A 22,983-nucleotide genomic window follows, 5' to 3' on the forward strand; every position below is an offset into this window, starting at 1 on the left:
ATCAGCACCCTTCTTAGTCAAATCAGTCAATGGCTTGGCAATACTAGAAAATTTTGCTATAAATTTCCGATAAAAATTAGCAAAACCCAAAAACTTCTGGAGGGACTTCAAAGAAGTGGGCTGAACTCAATCGTAAATGGCCTGTACCTTGGCCGGGTCCATTTCAATAGTTGACGGGGACAAAATAAATCCCAAAAAAGAAATCCTCTGTACTCCAAAAAGGCATTTAGATCCTTTGACATACAGGGAATTCTCCCTCAAGATCCGGAACACAGTCCGAATATGTTCCACATGAGAATCCCAATCCTTGGAGAAGATCAAAATATCATCCAGATAGATAATCAAAAATTTATCAACAAAATCTCGGAAAATATCGTTCATGAAGCACTGGAAGACAGAAGGGGCATTAGTGAGCCCAAAAGGCATCACCAGGTACTCAAAATGTCCCTCCGGAGTATTAAACACCGTCTTCCATTCATCCCCATGCTTAATGCGAATAAGATTATACGCCCCCCTGAGGTCAAGCTTGGTAAACCAGCAAGCACCTTTAACTCTGGAGAATAGATCAGAAATCAGGGGTAACGGATACTGATATTTAACAGTAATTTTGTTGAGAGCACGATAATCAATACAAGGTCTTAATGATCCATCCTTTTTGGCTACAAAAAAAAACCCGGCACCTAAGGGTGACGAGGATGGTCTAATATGACTCTTCTCCAACGCCTCCTTAATATAGGATCGCATAGCCTCGTGCTCGGGTACAGATAAATTGAAGAGCCGACCCTTGGGAAATTTACACCCCGGGCTCAGTTCAATTGCACAGTCATAACTCCTATGAGGAGGCAGAGACGCAGACTCATTCTCACTAAATACATCATAAAAGTCCGCCAAATAATCAGGAACATCATGCGACTGAGGAGAGGTGGAAAACACCGGAGCCTCACTAAAGGCACACCGACAACCCCAACTCACCACAGACACAGATTTCCAATCCAAAACTGTTTTATGAATTTGTAACCAGGGAAACCCCAGAACAATAGTATCATGCAGATTATGTAACACCAAAAACCTGCAGTTTTCTTGATGGTCTGGGGCGACCCGCATTACCACCTGGGTCCAAAACTGAGGTTTATTTTTAGCCAAAGGAGTAGCATCAATCCCCCTCAAAGGGATAGGCGTCTGCAGAGGTGTCATCGGAAATCCACAACGTTTAGCAAAATCCAAGTCCATTAGGTTTAGAGCTGCTCCCGCATCCACAAAAGCCTTGGCGGAAAATGTGGACAGGGAGCAGATCAGAGTAATAGCCAGAAGAAACTTAGGTTGAACACCACCAACAGAAAACGTGTGTGCAAGGCGTTTCTCGCGTTTAGGACAGACAGAAATAATATGCGAGGCATCTCCACAGAAAAAACACAACTTATTACGCCATCTGAACTCCTGACGCTGCTCTCTGGAAAAAACTCTACCACATTGCATAGGTTCAGACATCCGTTCAACAGGTGGCAACACCTCTCGTGCAGGTCTGCGTTCGCGCAAACGCCGATCAACCTGAATGGCTAAAGACATAGAATCGTCAAGACCAGAGGCAACAGGAAATCCCACCATAGTATCTTTTACGGCTTCTGACAACACCTTCCGAAAGAGAGCAGCCAAGGCATTATCATTCCAGGTAGTAAGTACTGCCCACTTTCGGAATTTTTGACAGTACATTTCTGCAGAATCACGACCCTGGTTCAATGCCAGCAGGGTCTTTTCAGCCTGATCAATGGCATTAGGTTCGTCATACAACAACCCCAAGGCCTGAAAAAATGCGTTCACATTAGTCAGAATAGGATCATCTGGTTTCAAAGAAAACGCCCAATCCTGGGGATCGCCACGCAGCAAAGAGATGACAATTTTAACCTGCTGCGCGGAGCTCCCTGACGAGTTAGACTTCAAGGCAAAAAATAATTTACAATTATTTTTGAAATTCAAAAATTTAGACCGATCCCCAAAAAATACATCAGGTGTAGGAATCTTTGGTTCAGCAGCATGTGAATGAGCAAGGTAGGCGGAAATTCCCCGCACTTCCGCAGCGAGCTGCTCCACACGATCAGACAATTGCTTTATCTCCATTGAGAGAAAAAAAAAATTCCCCCTACGGCCTCAGAGATATAGAGGAAAAATATACACACTTTTTTTTTATACACAATTCTTTCCTGCAATTGAGTACCCTAGGATCTGCGGTATGGCGGGTGATTCTGTTATGATTGAGTCACCGTAGGAGGCAAAAATAGAAATGCTAGCTAAGTCCAGAAAACCAGAGAAGTTGGCAGCTATCGGATTGCAGACCCCTGAACCTATCAACACAACTAGCAGTAGCCGTGGGGGGCTCCTACGATGCCCTAGGCTCCTCGATCACAGCCGGAGGACTACATAGCCTCAAGACAGAAAGGGAAATCTAAACTGCCCCAGAGCAGACCCCAAAGCAAAAGGCAGCCCCCCACATATAATGATGGTGAAGCAAGAAGAAAGACTGAGCAAAGATGGGGCCCAAGCTAGCTTAGATAGGAAAGGACAGGAAGGCTGCTGTCTGCAATCCGTGAAAAACCCTATGAAAATAAGAGCCAACAAAGTGACAGTAAAAAAGGCCCTGAAGACGCTAGGCTTCAAAAAAGGCTATGTCAGTACTCAGGAATATTCTGAAGACAGAGCAACAGGCAAAAGGAGATTCAGCTCACCCCAGCAGGGAATGGCAGAATCCAGAAAAGCAAGGAAAACAAAACACTAACGCAAAAAGGCAAAGCAGAAATCTTAGCTTTAGATGAGCAGGAATCAGACTGGTTTCCTAGAAGTCCACAGAGAATTCACCCGCAGGCCAGAAGGGCGTCGGCAGCCTTATATCCAGTCATTAACTCCACTCAGCCAGTCATCATCATCAGCCCCAGGTGTTTGACCATCAGGCTCACTACCTTTCTTCACCAGAAGAGGGAGTTCCTCGGGCCTCAGTAGTGAAGGGGAAAATGAACTCACAACATACTACCATAAAGAATTGATAGGACACATAAGGAAACAGAGAAAGAGTGTATGTGTGTGTGTGTAACTATAGAAAATTAAGCATTAGAGATACAAGTAATGGAAAATTGCTCAAATGTGATAAAGGAATAAAGAGAATATGTGAAGGAAGCGGGATTAGAACACAACAGAAAGAGAACATATAAAATATGAACAAGAAAAGGATCACTAATACATAGAGTGGAAACAAAAAGGACATGGACAGGACAAAAGCACAGTCAGTAGGAGAGGAGGGAACACAGTGCTACAGGTGGCTAACCAGGAAGTAGGCTGAACTGACAAAAGTGTAAACGGGAGTGAGTTGAAACTACCAAATGGGTAATTCCTGCTTGAATACAAGATTGCCTTTGATGTCTCCTCTGAGAAGCTTTGCTAAAGTAGTAGGCAGGAAGAGAAAACAAATAATGTTGGGAGTGGAAAAAAGAAAGAAAATAGAGCTGTGGAATGAAAAGGGATGAGGAGGACATTGTGATTTTGGAACACCAAAGTGAGACAGAGGAGAAAATAAGCTTACATGAAGCATTGTAAGTGCTCTAATTTAAAATAAATTAATGATACAGAAAGTAAAATACTGGGTTTTAACTACCATAGGTGTATTTATCTCTAGACGCTGTGATCATCTGACCCCACTGTGTCGTGGTATACCTGTGACACATGAAGTCTCCATTTAAATCAAGACCCCTGCACGTCTCTCTCAGCTACAGCTCACATTTTGGCTGTTCACACACCAGCAGCAGATTCGACTCTGCTTCATCCACCAGAGTGACGTCACGGGCTTACCATGACAGAGAGGAGCCAGAAGACTGCAGCGTCTGATTTCTCCTACTCCTGCAAGGATTGGAAGCAATTCACATTTATATTAAATTGTGTAAATTTCTTTTATCAGTGCAGGGGTTAATCTGCTCAGTTGAGGGCTCCTGGAATCTTTCCTGCGTTAAGGCTCTCAGCTATGCACTGCATCTCCTATATAAACTGAGTTCTGGCTAGCACTCATTGTCAGAGTAGCTTATGCTGCATGGCTGGAGGTTGCTAGTGGTTGTTATTGGAGAAGGTGTTTGGTGGATTTATCGGAAACTGTTGCTAGGTTTTGAGTGTGATAATTGCCTTTCTTCTCCTGCCTTGGTTTTACCCATCCTCCACCCCAAAGCGCATTCCTGTGTTGCTTATGTGTGTATATTTGTATGATTGGCATTTTACTTTTTACATTTTCGTATTATCTTGCTAGCCTGGTTGGTGTATTACGGTACACTGCTACTCCCTTCTTCCTTGGGTGAGGGAAGGGTACAGATGGAGTGCGGATTCAGGAGCTAAGGCAAGGTATGCGGCCCCAGCATCTTCACCATCAGAAGTAATCTGGGAAGTCCCCTCTTATCTCCTCTTCCCACAATCACATACAAGATTTCTCTCGCGCATCACCCCTACTCTGGAACTTTCTACCACAACATATCAGACTCTCACCTACCATCGAAACCTTCAAAAAGAGCCTGAAGACCCACCTCCTCCGACAAGCCTATAACCTGCAGTAACCACCGATCGACCAAACCGCTGCATGACCAGCTCTACCCTCGCCTACTGTATTCTCACCCATCCCTTGTAGATTGTGAGCCTTCGCGGGCAGGGTCCTCTCTCCTCCTGTACCAGTTATGACTTGTATTGTTTAACATTATTGTACTTGTTTTTATTATGTATACCCCTCCTTACTTGTAAAGCGCCATGGAATAAATGGCGCTATAACAATATATAATAATAATAATAATAATAATAATAAATAAGGTGAGCTAGGGCGCCACTGGTGTTAGGGACAGGGAAGGAGCCCCTGGTTCTGGGCACCCGACAACAGAGTTGTAACAGACACTTTCTCTGGAGAATGCCATTCATTGAAACGATTTCCTGAATATTAGCAAAATCCTGTAGGTGTATGTAATCAAGAGAGAGAGAGCTGGGATTTAACCCTGTCCTTCCTAGCTATGCTACAGCACCTAGACTCAATTCATTTCTACCAGTTGCCCGTAGGTACCCCAATCCAACTTGGAGTTTGCATAAACAGTTATGTATATGTAATATAAGCAGAAAAATGGCAATGGTGTCACACAGGTACAGTGGCATGTAAGCTCCTCCCTGTGTGTGATGCACTGATCTAATGCCCTGCGATGGAAAAGCATTGCAGAGTATTAAATCAGCGATCAGAGCAGGGACAGTTGATGCCCCATCACAGGACAAATTAAAAAAAAAAAAGTGTAAAACATTGTAAAAATATATATTTTTTAAAAAAAATTACAAAATGCAGAACAAAAAAGAAAAATATTAATCCAATAAAACAATGTATGTAAAAACAAAAATAAAGTACATATATATTGTATTGCTGCATGTGCAACAAAACAATTTTTAAAACTGTCACACTAGTTAAATTCTTCAGTGAACACCTTAAAAAAACAAAACATAATGTTAATTTTTCATCATACCGCCGAGCAAAAAAAGGGGACTAAAACTCGATAAAAAAGTCAAAATGGAAACAAGAATGGTATAGCTGAAAATGTCATTTTGTTCTACGATACAGCTTCATTAGTTGAAAAATAAAATAAAAAAGCTATAGCTGTCAGAATAAAGCGATGTAAAAATATATATTTTTTCTATAAAATGAGTTTTTAATGTACAAAAGTGTGAAAACAAAACAATTATATAAATGTGGTATCGCTGTAATCGTACTTACCTGAAGAATGTCAAGTGGCCAAAAATGGTGCCAATAAAAACATCAACCCGGCCCACAAAAAACAAGCCCTCACATGACTTTCAGCAAAAATATAGAAAAATTATAGCTCTTAAAATATGGTGATGAAAAAACCTTGTTTTGCAAAAAAAGTGCTTTTCATTATGTGATAGTCGCCACACATAAAAAGCCGATATAAATTTGGTATTGTTGTAATTGCATTGACCCGTAGAATTAAAGTCATCTAATCACTTATACCGCACGGGCAACGGTGTAGAAACTAGAACAAAATTCTTGACCTGCTCTTGATTTGTTTATTTTGCCTCCCAAAGATCGCAATAAGGATCGGCTCACGTTTATCCTGCGCTCTAAACTGAGTGCTTGCACCGGGGTTTCCGTGTAAATGTCTAAAATATGTGATTCAGAAGGAATCTCCAGCCATAGATACCATATAATGAGGCAGATGGAGACACTGGATGCTGTCTGGCCTGTGATCGGGCAGTGTCCATGTTTTTAAGCGTGCATAAAATCACGGTCAACCAAAGTTTTGTGCACCTCTGAAAAGAAAGGCATGACTGAAAAGAGGCCAGACAAAGTCTAAAGTAATGCTGCTGCCTCATTATAGTGAATGGATACTTTGGGGGTTTCATCTGAATCACGTCATTCAGAGATTTCTATGGAAATCCCGTTGTTAGTACTCAGCATAGTGCACAAGATAAATGTGATCCAAAATATTATGTAAAATGTTCCCAGTAAAAGATTCAACTCAATCCACAAAAATTACAAGTCCTCACTCAGATCCATCATCTGTGAATGGAAATATAGGGAGCTTCCATGTTACTGGTAGCACAAAGCCTCTAGAAAAGCACTACAACTCCTGCACTCCCAAATCCAAATACCCCTCCCTTCTGAGCCCATGGTGTGCCTAAAACACATATAGCATCCACATGTTTAACATTTCTGTAGCGACAAGAGCCCGCTTAATTTAAGGGATACATGTCTCTAGAAGCATGAGATGGGCATAATGGATGGATACTACAATGTATGGGCACTTCAATGCAAGGGCACTACAATGACAGATTTAAAGTTTTCACTCAACAACATTCACTGCTGCTTGTTTCTGGAAAAAACCCATGGAGTTGAAATTTTCACTAAATTTAGGTGCAATTTTTACCAATTTCCCTGTGTGAAAATGTAAAATCTGGGGCTAAAACAGAATTTTTGTGGCAAAAATGTACTATAATTAAACCATACTGTGATACACCTGTGGTGTCAATATGATCACTGCATCCCTTATTTCATTGAAAGGTGTAGTTTGTAAAATGAGGATATTTATGGGGGATTCTGTTGTTCTCACACTTTAGGGGCTCTGCCAATGTGACACCCGCAAACCATTCCAGCAAAATCTCCACTACAGCTCCTTTCCTTCTGAGCTTTACACTGTGCCTCAAAAATAGTTTTCGACCACATATGGGTTATTAGTGAGCTCAGGAGCAATTGCATAACAAACTATACTGTTTATTTTCTCCTATTATCCCTTTTGAAAATTTTAAACTTGGGGCCAAAGTAACATTTTTGTGTAAAAAAAGTACCATAAGTTTCCATTGACTCAGCCCAATGTTTACAATTCTGTGAATCACCAGAGGGTTACAATTGCTCACTACCCCCTGGATAAATTCCTGAAGAGGTATAGTCTCCAAAATTGGGTCAATTGTGTGAGAATTGAAAAAACTTTGTAGAAAACTTGGCACTCAGGTATATGTAAGCAGATAATTATATTTTGTGCAGGCAAACCAAAAACAAAGAAGCGTTTCGATCCTGCAATGACCTTTATCAGTCAGACAGATTGCAGTGTGCAAAGGGTTACAGGAAGAAACAAATATGTCCCCCACCCTCAATACATTATCATTTCCCCCATGCCCATTTAATTCATTTTATTAACAAAAAAAAAAAAAAAAAAAAAAAAGAACAAACAACAAAACTTTTAATACTTACCTCTCATATAATCCACTGCAGCTCCGCTTCTGGTAGTCAGTGGCACGTGTACACGCCGGCACCTGCACAATGACATCATCATGTATGGCTGTCACCTGGAGTCTGGTGAGCATAAGCAAAAGAGGTCCGGCCGCCCTCTTTGCTTCTGCTCATCAGGCCTCATAGACCAGTAAGGGTAGTAATTCCCTGATGGCGGCCCTGACAACATCACCTGCACTAATACCTTATAGATCACCCACTATTTCTAAATTATTCATTAATATTCCTGACCGTTTGTGTAGAAAGGCAATAAGTTGTGATTATAATTGTTCACGTAGATTATAATCAGTTTAATAATAATGATAAAATATTGATATATGATATTGATTTACTATAACTCCAAAGTCTTAAAGCATCCCCATAGTGAGATTTGTATGATTTTCCCCAGAGTGTAATCCTCACATCTGCTCTTTATGAAAACACTTTCTGGAACTTAGACCTCCTAAATAAGCATTTATTTCCACAAATTTTGAATATTTTTATTTTTTGATATGATTCACATAGTGCTAGCAGACATTTTAATATGTACAGTTGCTACATTAATAGTGAGCTCTTGCAGATGTTCTTCTCAAGTCAAACTTGCACATCTCTGTCAAAACTGACTGTACAGTATGTTACCTGTTAGTTAAGGATTGTTAAGAGATTATTCACACATGTTAAATAGAATTTTTTTCCTCAGTTATGGTTAAATTCCTCAAGCACTTGACTTCTCTTTAGAATTATTAAATATTTTTTTTTTTTTAAGTTGGTAGCAATAAATGTTTCTCTGTGTCTGTTTCTACTTGATCATGATACATAAGGTTTCACTGAAGCTAGTGCCTCCTACCAGTCACGATTGGTACCCTTACAAAGTCTAACCACATCCTTTGGGATGTCCTCTACACTGTGGTATTGATTTGATTGAGTTTGAGGGACCACCTTAAATCAGAGACACCTTAGACTTCTGATAATCCAACACAGAATTATCTCTTAGATGAACCTCTAATGACCAACATGGAATGTTGCTGTATTGTGGAGCTCAGATGGCCTCATTAGTTCCTTGGGTTGTTTCTGCTGGGGCAGTTGGGATGGGACGGTTTTTCTCAATGACTTCTCGGAGACTCATAGAAAAGTGCAAATCACCACCAATAAGAATAAATCCCTGCAGAGGAAAAATAATGACATGAATGATGACTAAAATGAAATATCATCTTTACAGTAATATTAAAGTTATGACAATACTTACAGTATGGTGAGTAGTGGTCTCCCGAGTAAAATCCAAACCCTCCGGCAGAGGGATACTAACGCCTCTCTTTGTTCTCTCTGTAGAACATAATTAAACAATTAGTAAGACCTTATAATCCTCAAATCCAGCAAAAATATGAGCTGGGGAGAATCTACTGCCTTACCATTAAGGACGGGCATCACTGTCAACTGTAAAAGGGTCTTTAAGGGGCCTTGTAAGGGTATGAGCTAAAATATAAAATGGCAAGTTTATTATAATTAGCAACAAACAGATTTATGCTGAATTCAGAACTATACTTACTGCCAGAGACTCCAGAGCTGACTTGTTGGAGTATATTCTAAACCTACAAGTAATAAAGGGGTAGAAATACTAAATATATTCCTTTAATATAAAAGCCACAATGACACTCAATTTGTTTCTTAGCTTTGCCTATAAAGCACCAACATATTCTGCATCCTTACAGACATTGTCATCACTGTCCCCATTGGGGCTCGCAATCTACATGACCTCTCAGTAGGTCTTTGGAGTGTTTGAGGAAACTAGAGAACCTTGTTGAAACCTACACAAACACGAGGAGAACATACAAAAACCTTGCCGATGTTGGCCTCGGTGGGGTTTGAACTCAGGACCACAGTGCTAACCACTGAGCCAATAACACAGGTAAAATTGTTTGAAAAGTAAGAGGTGATTTTTACATACTTTTGATCGCTGAACTCAGTCAAAATATCAAAAAAATTCCAACACGTACAGTCATGACCAAAAGATTTGAGAATGACACAAATATTAATTTTTACAAAGTCTACTGCTTCATTTTTTCTAATGGCAATTTGCATATACTCCAGAATGTTATAAAGAGTGATAAGCTTAACAGCAAGTGCTTGCAAAGTCAATATTTGCCTAGAAAATTAACTTTATCCCCCAAAACACATTTCAACATCATTGCAGCCCTGCCTTAAAAGGACCAGCTAACATCGTTTCAGTGATTGCTCCATTAACACAGATGTGGGTGTTGATGAGGACAGGGCTGGAGATCAATCTGTCATGATTAAGTAAGAATGACACCACTGGACACTTTAAAAGGAGGCTGGTGCTTGGCATCATTGTTTCTCTTCTGTTAACCATGGTTATCTCTAAAGAAACACGTGCAGTCATCATTGCACTGCACAAAAATGGCCTAACAGGGAAGAGTATCGCAGCTAGAAAGATTGCACCTCAGTCAACAATCTATCGCATCATCAAGAACTTCAAGGAGAGAGGTTCCCTTGTTGCCAAAAAGGCTCCAGGGCGCCCAAGAAAGACCAGCAAGCGCCAGGACCGTCTCTTAAAAGTGTTTCAGCTGCGGATCGGGCTACCAGCAGTGCAGAGCTTGCTCAGGAATGGCAGCAGGCAGGTGTGAGTGCATCTGCACGCACTGTGAGGTGGAGACTCTTGGAGCAAGGCCTGGTCTCAAGGAGGGCAGCAAAGAAGCCACTTCTCTCCATTAAAAACATCATGGACAGACTGATATTCTGCAAGAGGTACAGGGAGTGGACTGCTGAGGACTGGGGTAAAGTCATTTTCTCTGATGAATCCCCTTTCCGATTGTTTGGGACATCTGGAAAACGGCTTATTCGGAGAAGACCAGGTGAGCGCTACCACCAGTCTTGTCTCATGCCAACTGTCAAGCATCCTGAAACCATTCATGTGTGGGGTTGCTTCTCAGCCAAGGGAATGGGCTCTCTCTCAGTCTTGCCTAAAAACACAGCCATGAATAAAGAATGGTACTAGAATGTCCTCCAAGAGCAACTTCTCCCAACCGTCCAAGAGCAGTTTGGCGATTAACAATGCCTTTTTCAACATGATGGAGCACCTTGCCATAAAGCAAAGGTGATAACTAAATGGCTCAGGGAACAAAACATAGAGATTTTGGGACCATGGCCTGGAAACTCCCCAGATCTTAATCCCATTGAGAACTTGTGGTCAATCATCAAGAGACGGGTGGACAAACAAAAACCTTCACATTCAGACAAAATAAAAGCATTGATTTTGCAAGAATGGACTGCTATCAGTCAGGATTTGATCCAGAAGTTGATTGAGAGCATGCCAGGGAGAGTTGCTGAGGTCCTGAAGAAGAAGGGTCAACGCTGCAAATATTGACTTGCTGCATTAACTCATTCTAACTGTCAATATAACCTTTTGCTACTCATAATATGATTGCAATTATATTTCTGTATGTGATAAAAACATCTGACAAACACACATAAAAATCAGAGGCCAGCAGATCATGTGAAAATATAATATTTGTGTCATTCTCAAAACTTTTCGCCGTGACTGTACAGTTTTTTCACAAACACTGACTCCATAGGCATTTTCTTGCACCATACTTTGAACCCTTTGCGTGAGCATTGGTGGATGATTTTGGTGTCATTAGAAACTAATGGAAGCTTTGTTGCAAAGCAAAAATGAAAGCTGTTGAGAAAAGACTTGGGATTTTTTTTAAAGAAGTCATGAAGATATTTCTAGGTAACTGCAAAGATTGAAAATTTAAGTCCATCGTGGAGAACATACTGAAACGTTCCAAAGCCTTGGGTTGTCTGATGGATTTGAAGTTACATTTTTTACATTCCCATTTGGACTACTTTCCTGAAGACCTTGATGCTGTTAGTGAAGAGCAAGGAGAAAGATTTCAGAATATAAAGGAAATGGAATGACGATACCAAGGTACAGCGGCTTGCGTAAGTATTCACCCCTTGGCATTTTCCGTGTTTTGCTACCTCATAACCTGGAATTTCACATTTTTTTGAGGGTTTGCATCATTTCATATAAACAACATGTAAACAACTGTGAACATTTGATTTTCATTTTTTGTGACGCAAACAAATAGGACAAAATAACTGAAAACTTCAGTGTGAATAACTATTCACTCCCCTAAAGTTAATACTTCGTAGAACCTCCTTTTGCAACAATTGCAGCTTCAAATCGCTTTGAATAAGTCTCTATGAACTTTCCACATCTTCCCACTGGGATATTTGCCCATTCCTCAAGGCAAAACTGCTACAGCTCCTTCAAGTTCGATGTTTTCCTCTGGTGAACAGCAATCTTCAAGTCTGACCACAAATTCTCTATTGGATTGAAGTCTGGGCTTTGACTATGCCACTCCAAAATATTTACACGTGTGCCCCCTTAAACCACTTGAGTGTTGCTTTAGCAGTATGCTTTGAGTCATTGTCTTGTTGGAAGGTGAAGCTCCATCCCAGTCTCAAATCACTGACAGACTGAAACAGACAGGTTTTGCTCAAGAATATCCCTGTATTTCACCCAATATATTTTCCCCTCAAATCAGACAATCTTCCTTGTCATTGCTGCCAAAAAACATGGTGTTCTTGAGGTGATGAGCTGCATTGGTTTGGCCACCAGACATAACATTTACCTTGGTGGTCAAAAAGTTACTGTAAATTTTGATCTCATCTGACCACACACAGCACCTTCCTCCATACATTTTGGGAGTCTCCTGCATGTCTTCTGCGCAAACTCAAAATGAGCCTTATAATTGTGTGTTAGTAAAGGCCGTTTTTCTGCCCACTCTACCATAAAGGCCACCTCTATGGAGTGCACAGCTTATTGTGGTCATATGGACAGATACTCCAGTCTCTGCTTTGGAACTCCGTAGCTCCTTCGGGGCTACATTTGGTCTCTGTACTGCCTCTCTGATTAATGTCTTACTTGCCCAGGGTAAGAGTTTTGGTGGGTAGCCCTCTCTTGGCAGGTTTGTTGTAATACCATGTTCTTTCCATTTGATGACGCTCAGGCGGATCATCAGAGATTGGGATATATTTTTATAACCCAACTCTGACTTGTGCTCCTCAATATCTTCGTCCCTGACTTGATCTTTTTGGTCTTCATGGTCTTGTTTGGGTAGTGATGCCTCTTGCTTAATGGTGTTTCAGCTTCTGTGGCCTTTCAGAAAAGTTGTGTAAATACTGACAGACCCTGTGAAACTTAGATTGCACACAGGTGGTCTTGATTTCACTAAGCATGTTTCTTACGAAGGGAAGTGCTTGCACCAGAAAATTTTAGGGGCTTCATCGCAAAAAGGGTTAATACATATGCCCATGCCAATTTTTAGTTACGATATTTAATCCCATAAATTTACTTTACGTCTTTATTTTTCTCACTTCACCACTTCGGAATATTTAGTCTTGCTGCATCACACACAAATCGAATGACAAAAATATTTAAACACAGGTTGTAATGTAACAAAATAGGTAAAAAGCCAAATGTGTGAATACTTTTACAAGCCACTTTAGATGGAACATAAATATGATCGGGGACTACTGTTGGATGCTTCACATAGAAGATCTGCATGCCTTCTATAAAAGAAAATGTATCAAGAGAAGCTTTGAAGAGACAAGGCACAAGAATTAATTTCCAATAAATTTGCTGAATGAATGTTCCATAATTTTTCATGTATAATATGGTGTACATTTTTGGTTACAATAAAGATTTTTCTAGGTCATCTCACTTATATGTAATTTCACGTGCTTTTTGCACAAAATCCATGAGTGATGGTTAGAAAAAGAAATATTTTTATTTAAATCAGGGCATAAGAAAACAGAAGAATCACTCATTGGATTTGAAAAAATGTTCATACACCAATACTTATATACTTGTGTAATTAGTCTCAAATAATACTACTAATCTGCCCTGATTTTACCCATATCTAGATCTAAAATCACTCACACTGCATATCTCAGAGGCAAAGAACATATGTATGCTGCATGTAATTAATCAAACCCTGTGACAGAGCAAGAAGAATAAAATTACACTTTAGGCTTGATTACCTTTTGAGGTCCAGCTGAACCTGTAAAGTGGTCTTCTTCAGAGTCACCTTAGCACTGAGGCGTGATTCCTATGGAGACATAAAGTATTTGTAATTAAACTTTACAATATAATAAAAATATATTTAGGTATAATAATAGAAAACAATTCCTAAAATAAAAAATGTGTATGTGATAGGAACTTCTCCAAGAGACTACCTCTTTGAGAAGATGTAGAAGATAGATATAGAATATTATGCATTTAGACCAATTGGTTAAAAATTGATTTTTATTCATTGCAGATAATATTTCAGGAATTGAGTTATTTTTCGTTGACATACTTACGGCAAGCTTTATCAATTGAATTAATTTTCCTGCACTCATGATTTACAACTAATGAGAAGAAGCGATTATTTTATTACAGCTTTTTCCAAGAGATTTTAATGCATTGGTCAAAGGCCATCTAGTCACAGGAACACTATTAGTACAATTTTCAATAAGAGGGATGGGTTGAGTTGTGATTGGCAGAGACAAAAAAAAAAATTTGATAAGGATATATCTTGTAAGGGGGTAAAAGTTTTATGTGTGATTAATATACATATTAGTTATAGTAATTGTCCTGTCACTGGTGGTGTTACTTGTGGTCTAAAGTTGCATGGACCGGCAGATCACAATTCGAAGTGGCAATCTATCATGTTATATCGTGGTCGCTGACAGCAAGAATTTTGATATCCCAGTCGTCAGTGTATATATGTATGTATTACAATGTCGTGAGTGTGTGCATTGTCACAACAAAACTTTGGACCTGACCTGCTAATAAGAAGGGTAAGTACATCGCATACAGAGAAGAGCAAAAGGGTAACATTTGACTTTCGGGCTCCATATCTCATTATTCACTTCTGCTTTGAACTTGATACTGCCATCATTTTCTAGACAATCATCTTGGATACCTCAAACTTAAAATTGACTTGCAATACAGTTTTGCTCAAAAGTTTACATACCCTGGCAGAATTTTTGCTTTCTTGACCTTTTTTCAGAGAATATGAATGATAACACCAAACCTTTTTCTCCACTCATGGTTAGTGGTTGGGTGAAGCCATTTATTGTCAAACTACTGTGTCTTCTCTTTTTAAATCATGACAACCCAAAACATCAAAATGATGACATGCACAGAAGTTGACAAAAATTTGAATGGCTACTGAAGGCAACATCCTCATCTGTTACCTGTTTGCTTGTAATCAGTGTGTATACAGTTTTTATGCAATTATACCCACAACTGTTGGATTGGGTTGAGGAAGGGGTACTGTGTGGCCCATTCCAGCACCTCTTCTTCATTTTCATTGAACCATTACTTCGCCAATCTCGATGTACAGTCATGGCCAAAAGTATTGACACCCCTGCAATTCTGTCAGATAATATTCAGTTTCTTCCTGAAAATGATTGCAAACACAAATTCTGTCGATGAGCTGGATGATGCATAAGAAGTAGTGATGAGCCAGTATATTAGTTGCTCGGGTTTTCCCGAGCATGCTCGGGTGTCCTCCGAGTATTTTGTCGTGCTCGGAGATTTAGTTTGTGTTGAAACAGCTGCATGATTTGCGGCTGCTAGACAGGCTGAATACATGTGGGGATTCTCTAACAATCAGCCATTCCTCACATGTATTCAGGCTGTCCAGCAGCCGCAAATCATGCAGCTGTGTTGACACAAACTAAAATCTCCGAGCACGCCAAAATACTCGGAAGAAACCCGAGCATGCTCGGGAAAACCCGAGCAACGAGTATACTTACTCATCACTAATAAGAAGGCAAATGTGGGTGTTAAGTTCATCTGTGCTAAGTTTGTCAGTGTGAAAATAACACTGACCTTTGTCATCTATAAAGTAGTTACGATTGGAAGTTGTACTGTGTGAAGGTCTGAGGAAATGTGGTTCTGTTGTTCAGCTCCACCAGGGTGACCAGCAGACATCAGGCTTTATTATACCACCTGGAGTGTAATGTTTCCATCAAGAATTGTGTGCTCATCTTTGTGAACTGTAGACAATGTGCCACCAATGAGTTTGTGACCCTGGGGTTTTTTTTTTATTTTAAGAACCAATTATAGGCTCTCTTTTTTAACAAGTCAATTTATATCACTTTCTTTATTACTTGAAGTCAATGAAAGAAAAAACAAATCAATGTAAAGGCCACTAAATTTTAATGACAGTAATATTCAATAAACTCCTCAGAATATGTTGTGCTTTATTTCATAGTGTCATGGAACTTTTAAAGAACAGCTAAATGTTTACAACCTTTTTTAATGTGTCCTATTAATTACAAGTGGATTGGTGGACGTTCAGGTCCTGAGATCCCCTTAAGAGGAGACAGGAGCATACTGCCTGAGTGTGCACAAAGAGTGGAATATGGATTCAGTTGAAACATAGGATATGATTTGAACACTATTCTCGGAATTGGAACCCCGCCATGTGTGTGTTCTCAAGCAAGAGCTGTGCGCTTCTTTCTCCTAAGCTGCACACTTCTCAGAGGTCATTAGTGATCGGTGGGAGTTTCTGGACCCGGACTCCCACCAGTTTGCTTTTCAATTAAAAGGGCACTCAAATATAAAATAAAATTTTAAAGGTTTTGTGTCTCTTTACCACTTTCATTCTCACCTTGGCAACATATAGCCACTATGGAAAAATACCGGAAGCTAAAGAAGCAGTGGGGCAGATTTATTGTTTCTGATGTGCCAGAAAATAAGAGTGGTAGATTTAGTAGGAAGCTTAGAAACAGAACCATTAGAATGGAAAAAGCCAGCGTAGAAGCTGAGGGTCCTACCATAGTCATGCTGCTTAGCTGCACCGGGGGCTGGTCTTCAGGAATCAGGTAGATATTCAGAATGGCATTCACTGAAACACTGGTTCCTGTTGGCTTTATAGTGAACCTCGGAGGAGTAGAAACACGCAGGTCTAATTTCATTGGGGCATCTGCCACTTCAGGATCCTGTAACATTAATGAAATAGCATTGTGAAGTAGTATGATACACGATATGGTCCAATACTAAAAGCGGGCATACTACTGTCACTAGTAATGCACAACTTGCACTCATTATAGTATATAGTTAGATTTTTCTTATCACTAAGGAAACATAATTTTTTAAAGAAGACATTTTTTATGTTTATTAATAAATATCTGAAATTAGAAAATCATTGTAGAACATAAAAATGGATGCAGTCTTATTACACTGAAAGAAAAGAAATCAATCCTAAAATGATAACGGATAGGAGCCTGTGAGCACGTGAAGTAGGAAGCTCCACTGCTGCGTCCTAGAAATACCCTGTTCCACCACTGTCACGCCATCTCCAGGTCACATGCTCACAGGCTCCTGTGCTATCATTCTAGGACAGATTACTGTTAGTGTAACATGATGGCGGCTGTACAACAGTGATTGCATTCCTAGACAATATGAGTGTGATTTGTTTACTTAAAGTAATTTGGGGATCTATTCATTTCCAAAATTATTTTTTTCCTTTTCCAGGAGAATCACTTTAATGACATTATTGGCTCTGAAATCAGCTGCCTGCAAAATTGATGCATCAATGATAAAATTGATGTATGGGATGCCAATCCATCGGCCAGCTAAGGAGTCTCTGGCCACTGGATAGGAAGCTCACAAATCTCTTACCTTATAGGAACTCAACGTGACCTTTGCTTAGATGCGCTGGAGAGATGTCATCTGTGTGCCACACCTCAATGATAACGTCACAACAGCCTTGCTAAGCAAAAGCCAAACCAAGGATCCCATAATGTGATAGATTTGTGAAACTCCCATCAAGTGTCCAGAGACTACTATGGGAAATCAGGACTCATTTTGTGTTCTTAGTCTCCATTTTATGCTCTAAATCTATCACGCAGCCACAGAGAACCATCCCCACGCCACACATTTCAAGTGTGTGAGAAACTACATTGAACCAGACACCTAGACACATGTATCTCTGAATCCCATGAAATAGTTGCTTGCTTTCTTGGCATAAAGCCCTTTTTTGCCAGGGGTGTATATTAACTCCACCCGCATTTCATTAAAGCAGAATTTTATGCTGGATTCTACGGGTGTGTGTGTACTGTATTTATTCTCCGAGCTCGTCTAACCCAACAACTGTAATCTGGCCTTGCACATCAAGTCTAGTGGGCTTGTTGCGTACACACTACAAAGTTGGCCAAAGGACCAGGGTCCCGAGAATCGATCTGCCCATCTCTATTCAGCAGTGATCTGATGCCGTCTTCCTTTTTGTTATTATTTTGCATTGCTTATACAACGCTATCATATTCTGCAGCGCTTTATATTCATTACCATCACTGTCCCCATTGGGGCTCACAACCTGAATTCCCTATCAGTATATCTTTTTAATGTGGGAGGAAACCAGAGAACTCAGGAAATCCACATAAACACGGGGAGAACATACAAACTCCTTGCAGATGTTGTCCTTGATGGGATTTGAATCCAGGACAACAGCGCTGCAAGGCATCATCTGACTTTACCCATTCATGAAACTATTTTTTTTTGTTATTATGGATAGATCAAAAAGTTATGTTATTGCATATGGCAATAGTGTTATATTCAGCCCTGTAATTTGTTCTGATGATAAAGTAAGATACACATAAAATGTGCCATATTACTTAAGAAATACAAAATTAATCTTAATCATGAGGGAAATTCAGGTTTTCTTGTGCACTTGACTCCGTTGCCTTTATTTGCTCCAAATTTATCAAAGTGTTACATGATGTTGGACAAAATTGGCACATATAATAGGTACATATAATACTTCTATCCAGCACAGTTTTTTCTACTGTGAGGCAGTGACCGGTGTCACAGGTAGGGGTCGCTGTGTGTTCTCTCCCCAGGATGTGCACAGAGGCGTACTGAGGCCATGAGAGTGCATTAACGTCACAGTCATAGCAGTGATTGCAATGCGGAATAAAAAAAAGTAAGTATAGATGAGAGTGCATTGCAGTCACAGATGTACCTGTGATTGCAATGCAGAATAAAAATAAATGTTAGTCTTGGGCATGCTAGTGTCCAAGGCAGATTTAGGGAAAAACTTGCTCTGGGCTTTTGTGTTTGAAACAGACTGCACATGGTAGTGGTACAGTCCGTTTCATTCCTGGGCCGGGTTTTCCATGTGGCTGAAAGCCACAGGTTGCTAGTTAAAAACCCTGCAGTATAGGGTATGGCTGTGCCAGGTTGAATGTCAGTCTGGTGTGTGCTAGAGGGCAGAGCAGTCGGCTCTGCAGTGCTCCATCTGTGTGAGGCAACACAGGCAAGTGGAGCCCAAGCACCCAAGGCAGCTCAGGGGCCCGGCACCCACAGCGTACAAAACGATGCAGTCACCCACGGCAGCTGGTCTCGGAGGTGGTCTAGCTTGTGCACGACGGTGAACCGGAGGTAGACTCTCCTGTGCCCCAAGGAGGACTAGCATGTTTATCGGCTGCAAACTGTATGGTATGGATCCTGACTGCGATCCGGAGGACACCGGGTACTATGTAGTGCTGTGAATTGGACAATAATGGTGTATACTTTGTATACTTGTGTGAATTGGATATTAATGCTGTGAAGTAACTGCATTAAAGAGACTTTGGTTGGAACTTTGTTGGGTCACTGCCTCCTCACCACATAAGTGTGCTACCGTTGCACTATACTACTTTCTCCTGCCCAACCCTCCACTACTGGAGTAATAATTTTGACTTATTTGCAACTTTTTAAATCCTTACTTCATACATCTGGCTTTGCCTTGCTAACCATGTCCACTTTCCCACCTATGCTTGGCGCAAAACTGCAAAAAGTCTCTATATTTTTATATAAACATAATGAAAAATGGCCAAAATCCTCAATAGTTGCTTAATACGAATTTAAATTAGCTATGGATAAGCAGAGTTTTATCAGTTTATAACATGGACAAATAATTTATAATATTTGTGTCCTTATATACATTGTTAACATGAATCCCTACAATACAACAAAAGGTTTAAAAAAAAAACTCCTTACCAAAAGCATAAGACTTCCAAAGTATGATGTCCGCAGCAAGACTTCCAAGTCCTTAGGCATCTGAATGACAGATGATTTACCGTAAGTAACAGAATGTCTCAAATTACAGTAAATTGTGTTATATCAGGGGGCAGCATTATATTACTATATAAAGCTTGGTTCCCCTGTGCAATCTTCCATAAAATAGAAGGCTCCTCTTCTCCAATGTCAAGTCAGTTGCCATCAATGACAATATATTACTGATTTTCTCTTTATGGACTCTAAATCATTTCTGTTTCATACCTACAGTACATAGCTGGAAGTGCTATTTTAATGGTGTGCTGGCCCTTTAAGGATATTGATCATTGCCTGAAATAGTTTGTATCAAGATATAGAATAAACACTTACCTGTTCATTTGCAATTTCTAAACTGAGTATATTTGACTGATAGTAAGCGTACATGGCTGAATCAAAAAAATACTCAGAAAGGGCGATGTAGACCATGCGTTCCTTCTGCTTTATGTGGAGTGCTGGGGATGTGTTGGGGATTGTGTCATTCTCCGCATTTAGAGAGTAGAACATGCCCTGAAAATGATGAGAAATAGATTGAGTGGTGCTCATACGACGCTTGCAACAGAAATTTGACCCTTAATGGAGCGTAGTTTGCCACTTTAGATGTCGTTGGTCCACGATGGTTCACTGCTCAGTTCTGTTTGGACAACTGAAAAACATTTTGAGATTGTCAGGGCAGGAATTCGGTCTACCAAACTGATTTTTTTGTATTATTGTATCATAAAAAATGAGCTCAGCTAAGTTTGTAATCTGTGAAAGCTGGACTGCAATGAAGTAGACACATTTTTCAAGGATTTTTTTTAGTTGAAACAAGAAACCATTTATTTTTTACAGATATCGGAGGGACCTAAATAATCTTCTATATCATTTTCTGATGCATCACATAGACCAGTCCAAGAAGTTTGAAAGATAGTTGGAGGAAGAGATAGCTTCAACTTTTATAGATCCAAAGACATGCTTATTGTGTATCTTGAAAGGCTATGTGGGGAGCCATGTAGGGGTTCATATTGTATATGTGGAGCTCTGTAGGGGTTCATACTGTATATGGAAAGGCTGTTTGGGGGCTCATACTGTATTTAGGTGGGGTTCTGGTGCCCTCATCCAACACTCACACACAAATGCACGCATGGCTCCCCACTCCTTCCCACGGCATGCTCAGTTCCGCATCCACTGACCCCTTCTGGCTCTTTCTATAGATAAGCCTCCATTTTGACTACCTGCTGTTATTACCAATGTTATGCCCATCTTCTCTTGCATATTCCATCATCACTATGCCTCAACACTGGTCTTATCCCGACTTTCCCTATAGCTAAGCCTGCTCTGTGGCTACATACTATTTTCACCATTCTGCCTACACTACATTCTGCCTTTCACTCATGCCTACATATCAGCATTCCTCCTCATTAATGGTCTCATCTCATCTCCCATTTCTCATACATATCCTCTCACACTCTAATACACCCCCATATATTTATCTATGCCCTACACAGATTCTCGTCTTCATTTCCACGTCTCTAGTCCCACCACTCCAACTTCTTGATCATTACGTTACCCCCCACTCTTTGCAGTTTCCCTACTTATTACCACCATTCTTTCCTACCGTTTTCCAATTGATCCTATTTTTTATACTTTTTTTTTTAAACACAATTGTGTAACTTATTTTTATTCTAAGATCTAATAATGAAAATTAACTTTGTTTGTGGGATGACGTCCTTAAGTTTGTTTCCTTATGAAAAAGTTAATCGTTATATTTGATAATAAGAAAAAACTTCATCAATTGTAGACATTTCTTTAAAAATATCAAGGTTGACCCGCAACTTTGTCCAAGCTTTTAATTTTGTCCCTCTGAAATCCCTGACATAGGCATACAGGTGATGTAGTACTGTATACCTACCCTAAAATCCATATCTAAACTGTCTTCTGACACATCGGGATCACTAAGAAGAGAATAGTCGATGCCTATGTAATCATCCACTGGATTCTTTACTGCAAAAGAACAATGAAAAATAAAAACATTTTTAGACATCAGTGGCCAAACCCTCAAGTTTACATAAATTTGTTGCCGAGCAGACCTCAACGTTCAGACGTTGCACCAAGGGCTTGCCTTCCTACTCACCTGGGACAGTGTTAAGCATGGAATTTAGCAGCACCATGCCGGCATGTCTCAGTGCTGGACAAATCTGTAACAGAACATCAATTCTAATTACGGGTTCCTCTCCGCATTAGAAAATACTTATAAAAAGCAATATACATGCATATCAAATCATGAAGCAAAAATGCTGAATTTACTAATCTATTACCAAGGTCATTACAATTGAGTCAGAAGACTGAAGGAAATGTTAGATATGGACTTCCCACAAGAATTTCCAAAAGTTTAATAGTACAGGCATGCCCATCACCACACGTTGATGCTAATGTATATTTAAATCTATACCCTACACTTAGTCTTTGGCATTACTACTTGGCTTTGGGTTTATTTGATTCTACTGGAGTGAATTGTTCTTCTTACCATCTGCCTGGATTTTATGTATGTGGTTAGATTACCAGCTTTCATGAGCCAAAGATTGATACCACAGCATATTTTTATTTTATTTATTTTACTCATTTATATAGCGCCATTAATTCCACAGCGCTTTACAGACATTATTGGCACTGTCCCAGATGGGGCTCACAATCTAGAATATGTTGGCTCTTTTGGTAGCCCTCCTCTAGTTTGCAGCCAGATCAGCGTTTGGAAAATTTGGTGTATTGGGAGAAGAATATACCGTATATTGTGCTACATTATAACAGGCAGCACTTGTACCTACCTGTTGGTTTAGTAGAAATCTCATTCCAGTTGTTATGAAAGAAGCCAGAAAGTCATACACCCTTCTGAAATAAGAAACCAAAGAACATGAGATCAAGAGAACTGGTAAGTGTAACATTATTGGAGTGGTCTAAAAGTGTACATACTGCTTAATTTAAACATGGGGCCGGTCACAATGGAGAGGTGGACGCACATGCTACAATGTCTGACAATGAATGGAGCAGTGACATGCTTGAGTGACCATTGCTCTATTCCAATGGGGCATTTCAGAGTGCCGTTCTCAGAATAGTT

At 40.0% G+C, this 22,983-nt stretch overlaps 1 protein-coding gene across 2 annotated transcripts in view; it reads right to left on the reverse strand.

Moving 5' to 3' along the window:
- Window positions 1-8,259: 8,259 nt before the first annotated feature.
- The window catches only part of PLTP (phospholipid transfer protein), an 85,534-nt gene continuing 70,810 nt past the window's right edge, over window positions 8,260-22,983 (reverse strand). For both annotated transcript variants that reach the window (XM_073559347.1, XM_073559346.1), the window contains 11 exons: window positions 22,694-22,757; window positions 22,003-22,066; window positions 21,781-21,872; window positions 20,223-20,399; window positions 19,836-19,895; window positions 16,631-16,795; window positions 13,841-13,908; window positions 9,321-9,363; window positions 9,184-9,247; window positions 9,021-9,097; window positions 8,260-8,936 (listed from right to left, as the gene is read on the reverse strand). In XM_073559347.1, coding sequence (XP_073415448.1) covers window positions 8,814-8,936; window positions 9,021-9,097; window positions 9,184-9,247; window positions 9,321-9,363; window positions 13,841-13,908; window positions 16,631-16,795; window positions 19,836-19,895; window positions 20,223-20,399; window positions 21,781-21,872; window positions 22,003-22,066; window positions 22,694-22,757 — 997 coding nt within the window. In that variant the 3' untranslated portion in view covers window positions 8,260-8,813. The remainder of the gene's footprint in view (window positions 8,937-9,020; window positions 9,098-9,183; window positions 9,248-9,320; window positions 9,364-13,840; window positions 13,909-16,630; window positions 16,796-19,835; window positions 19,896-20,222; window positions 20,400-21,780; window positions 21,873-22,002; window positions 22,067-22,693; window positions 22,758-22,983) is intronic.

This window comes from Dendrobates tinctorius, unplaced genomic scaffold, assembly GCF_039654945.1.
Source record: "Dendrobates tinctorius isolate UK_male_01 unplaced genomic scaffold, ASM3965494v1 ptg000270l, whole genome shotgun sequence".
NCBI classification, from domain to species: Eukaryota; Metazoa; Chordata; class Amphibia; order Anura; family Dendrobatidae; genus Dendrobates; species Dendrobates tinctorius.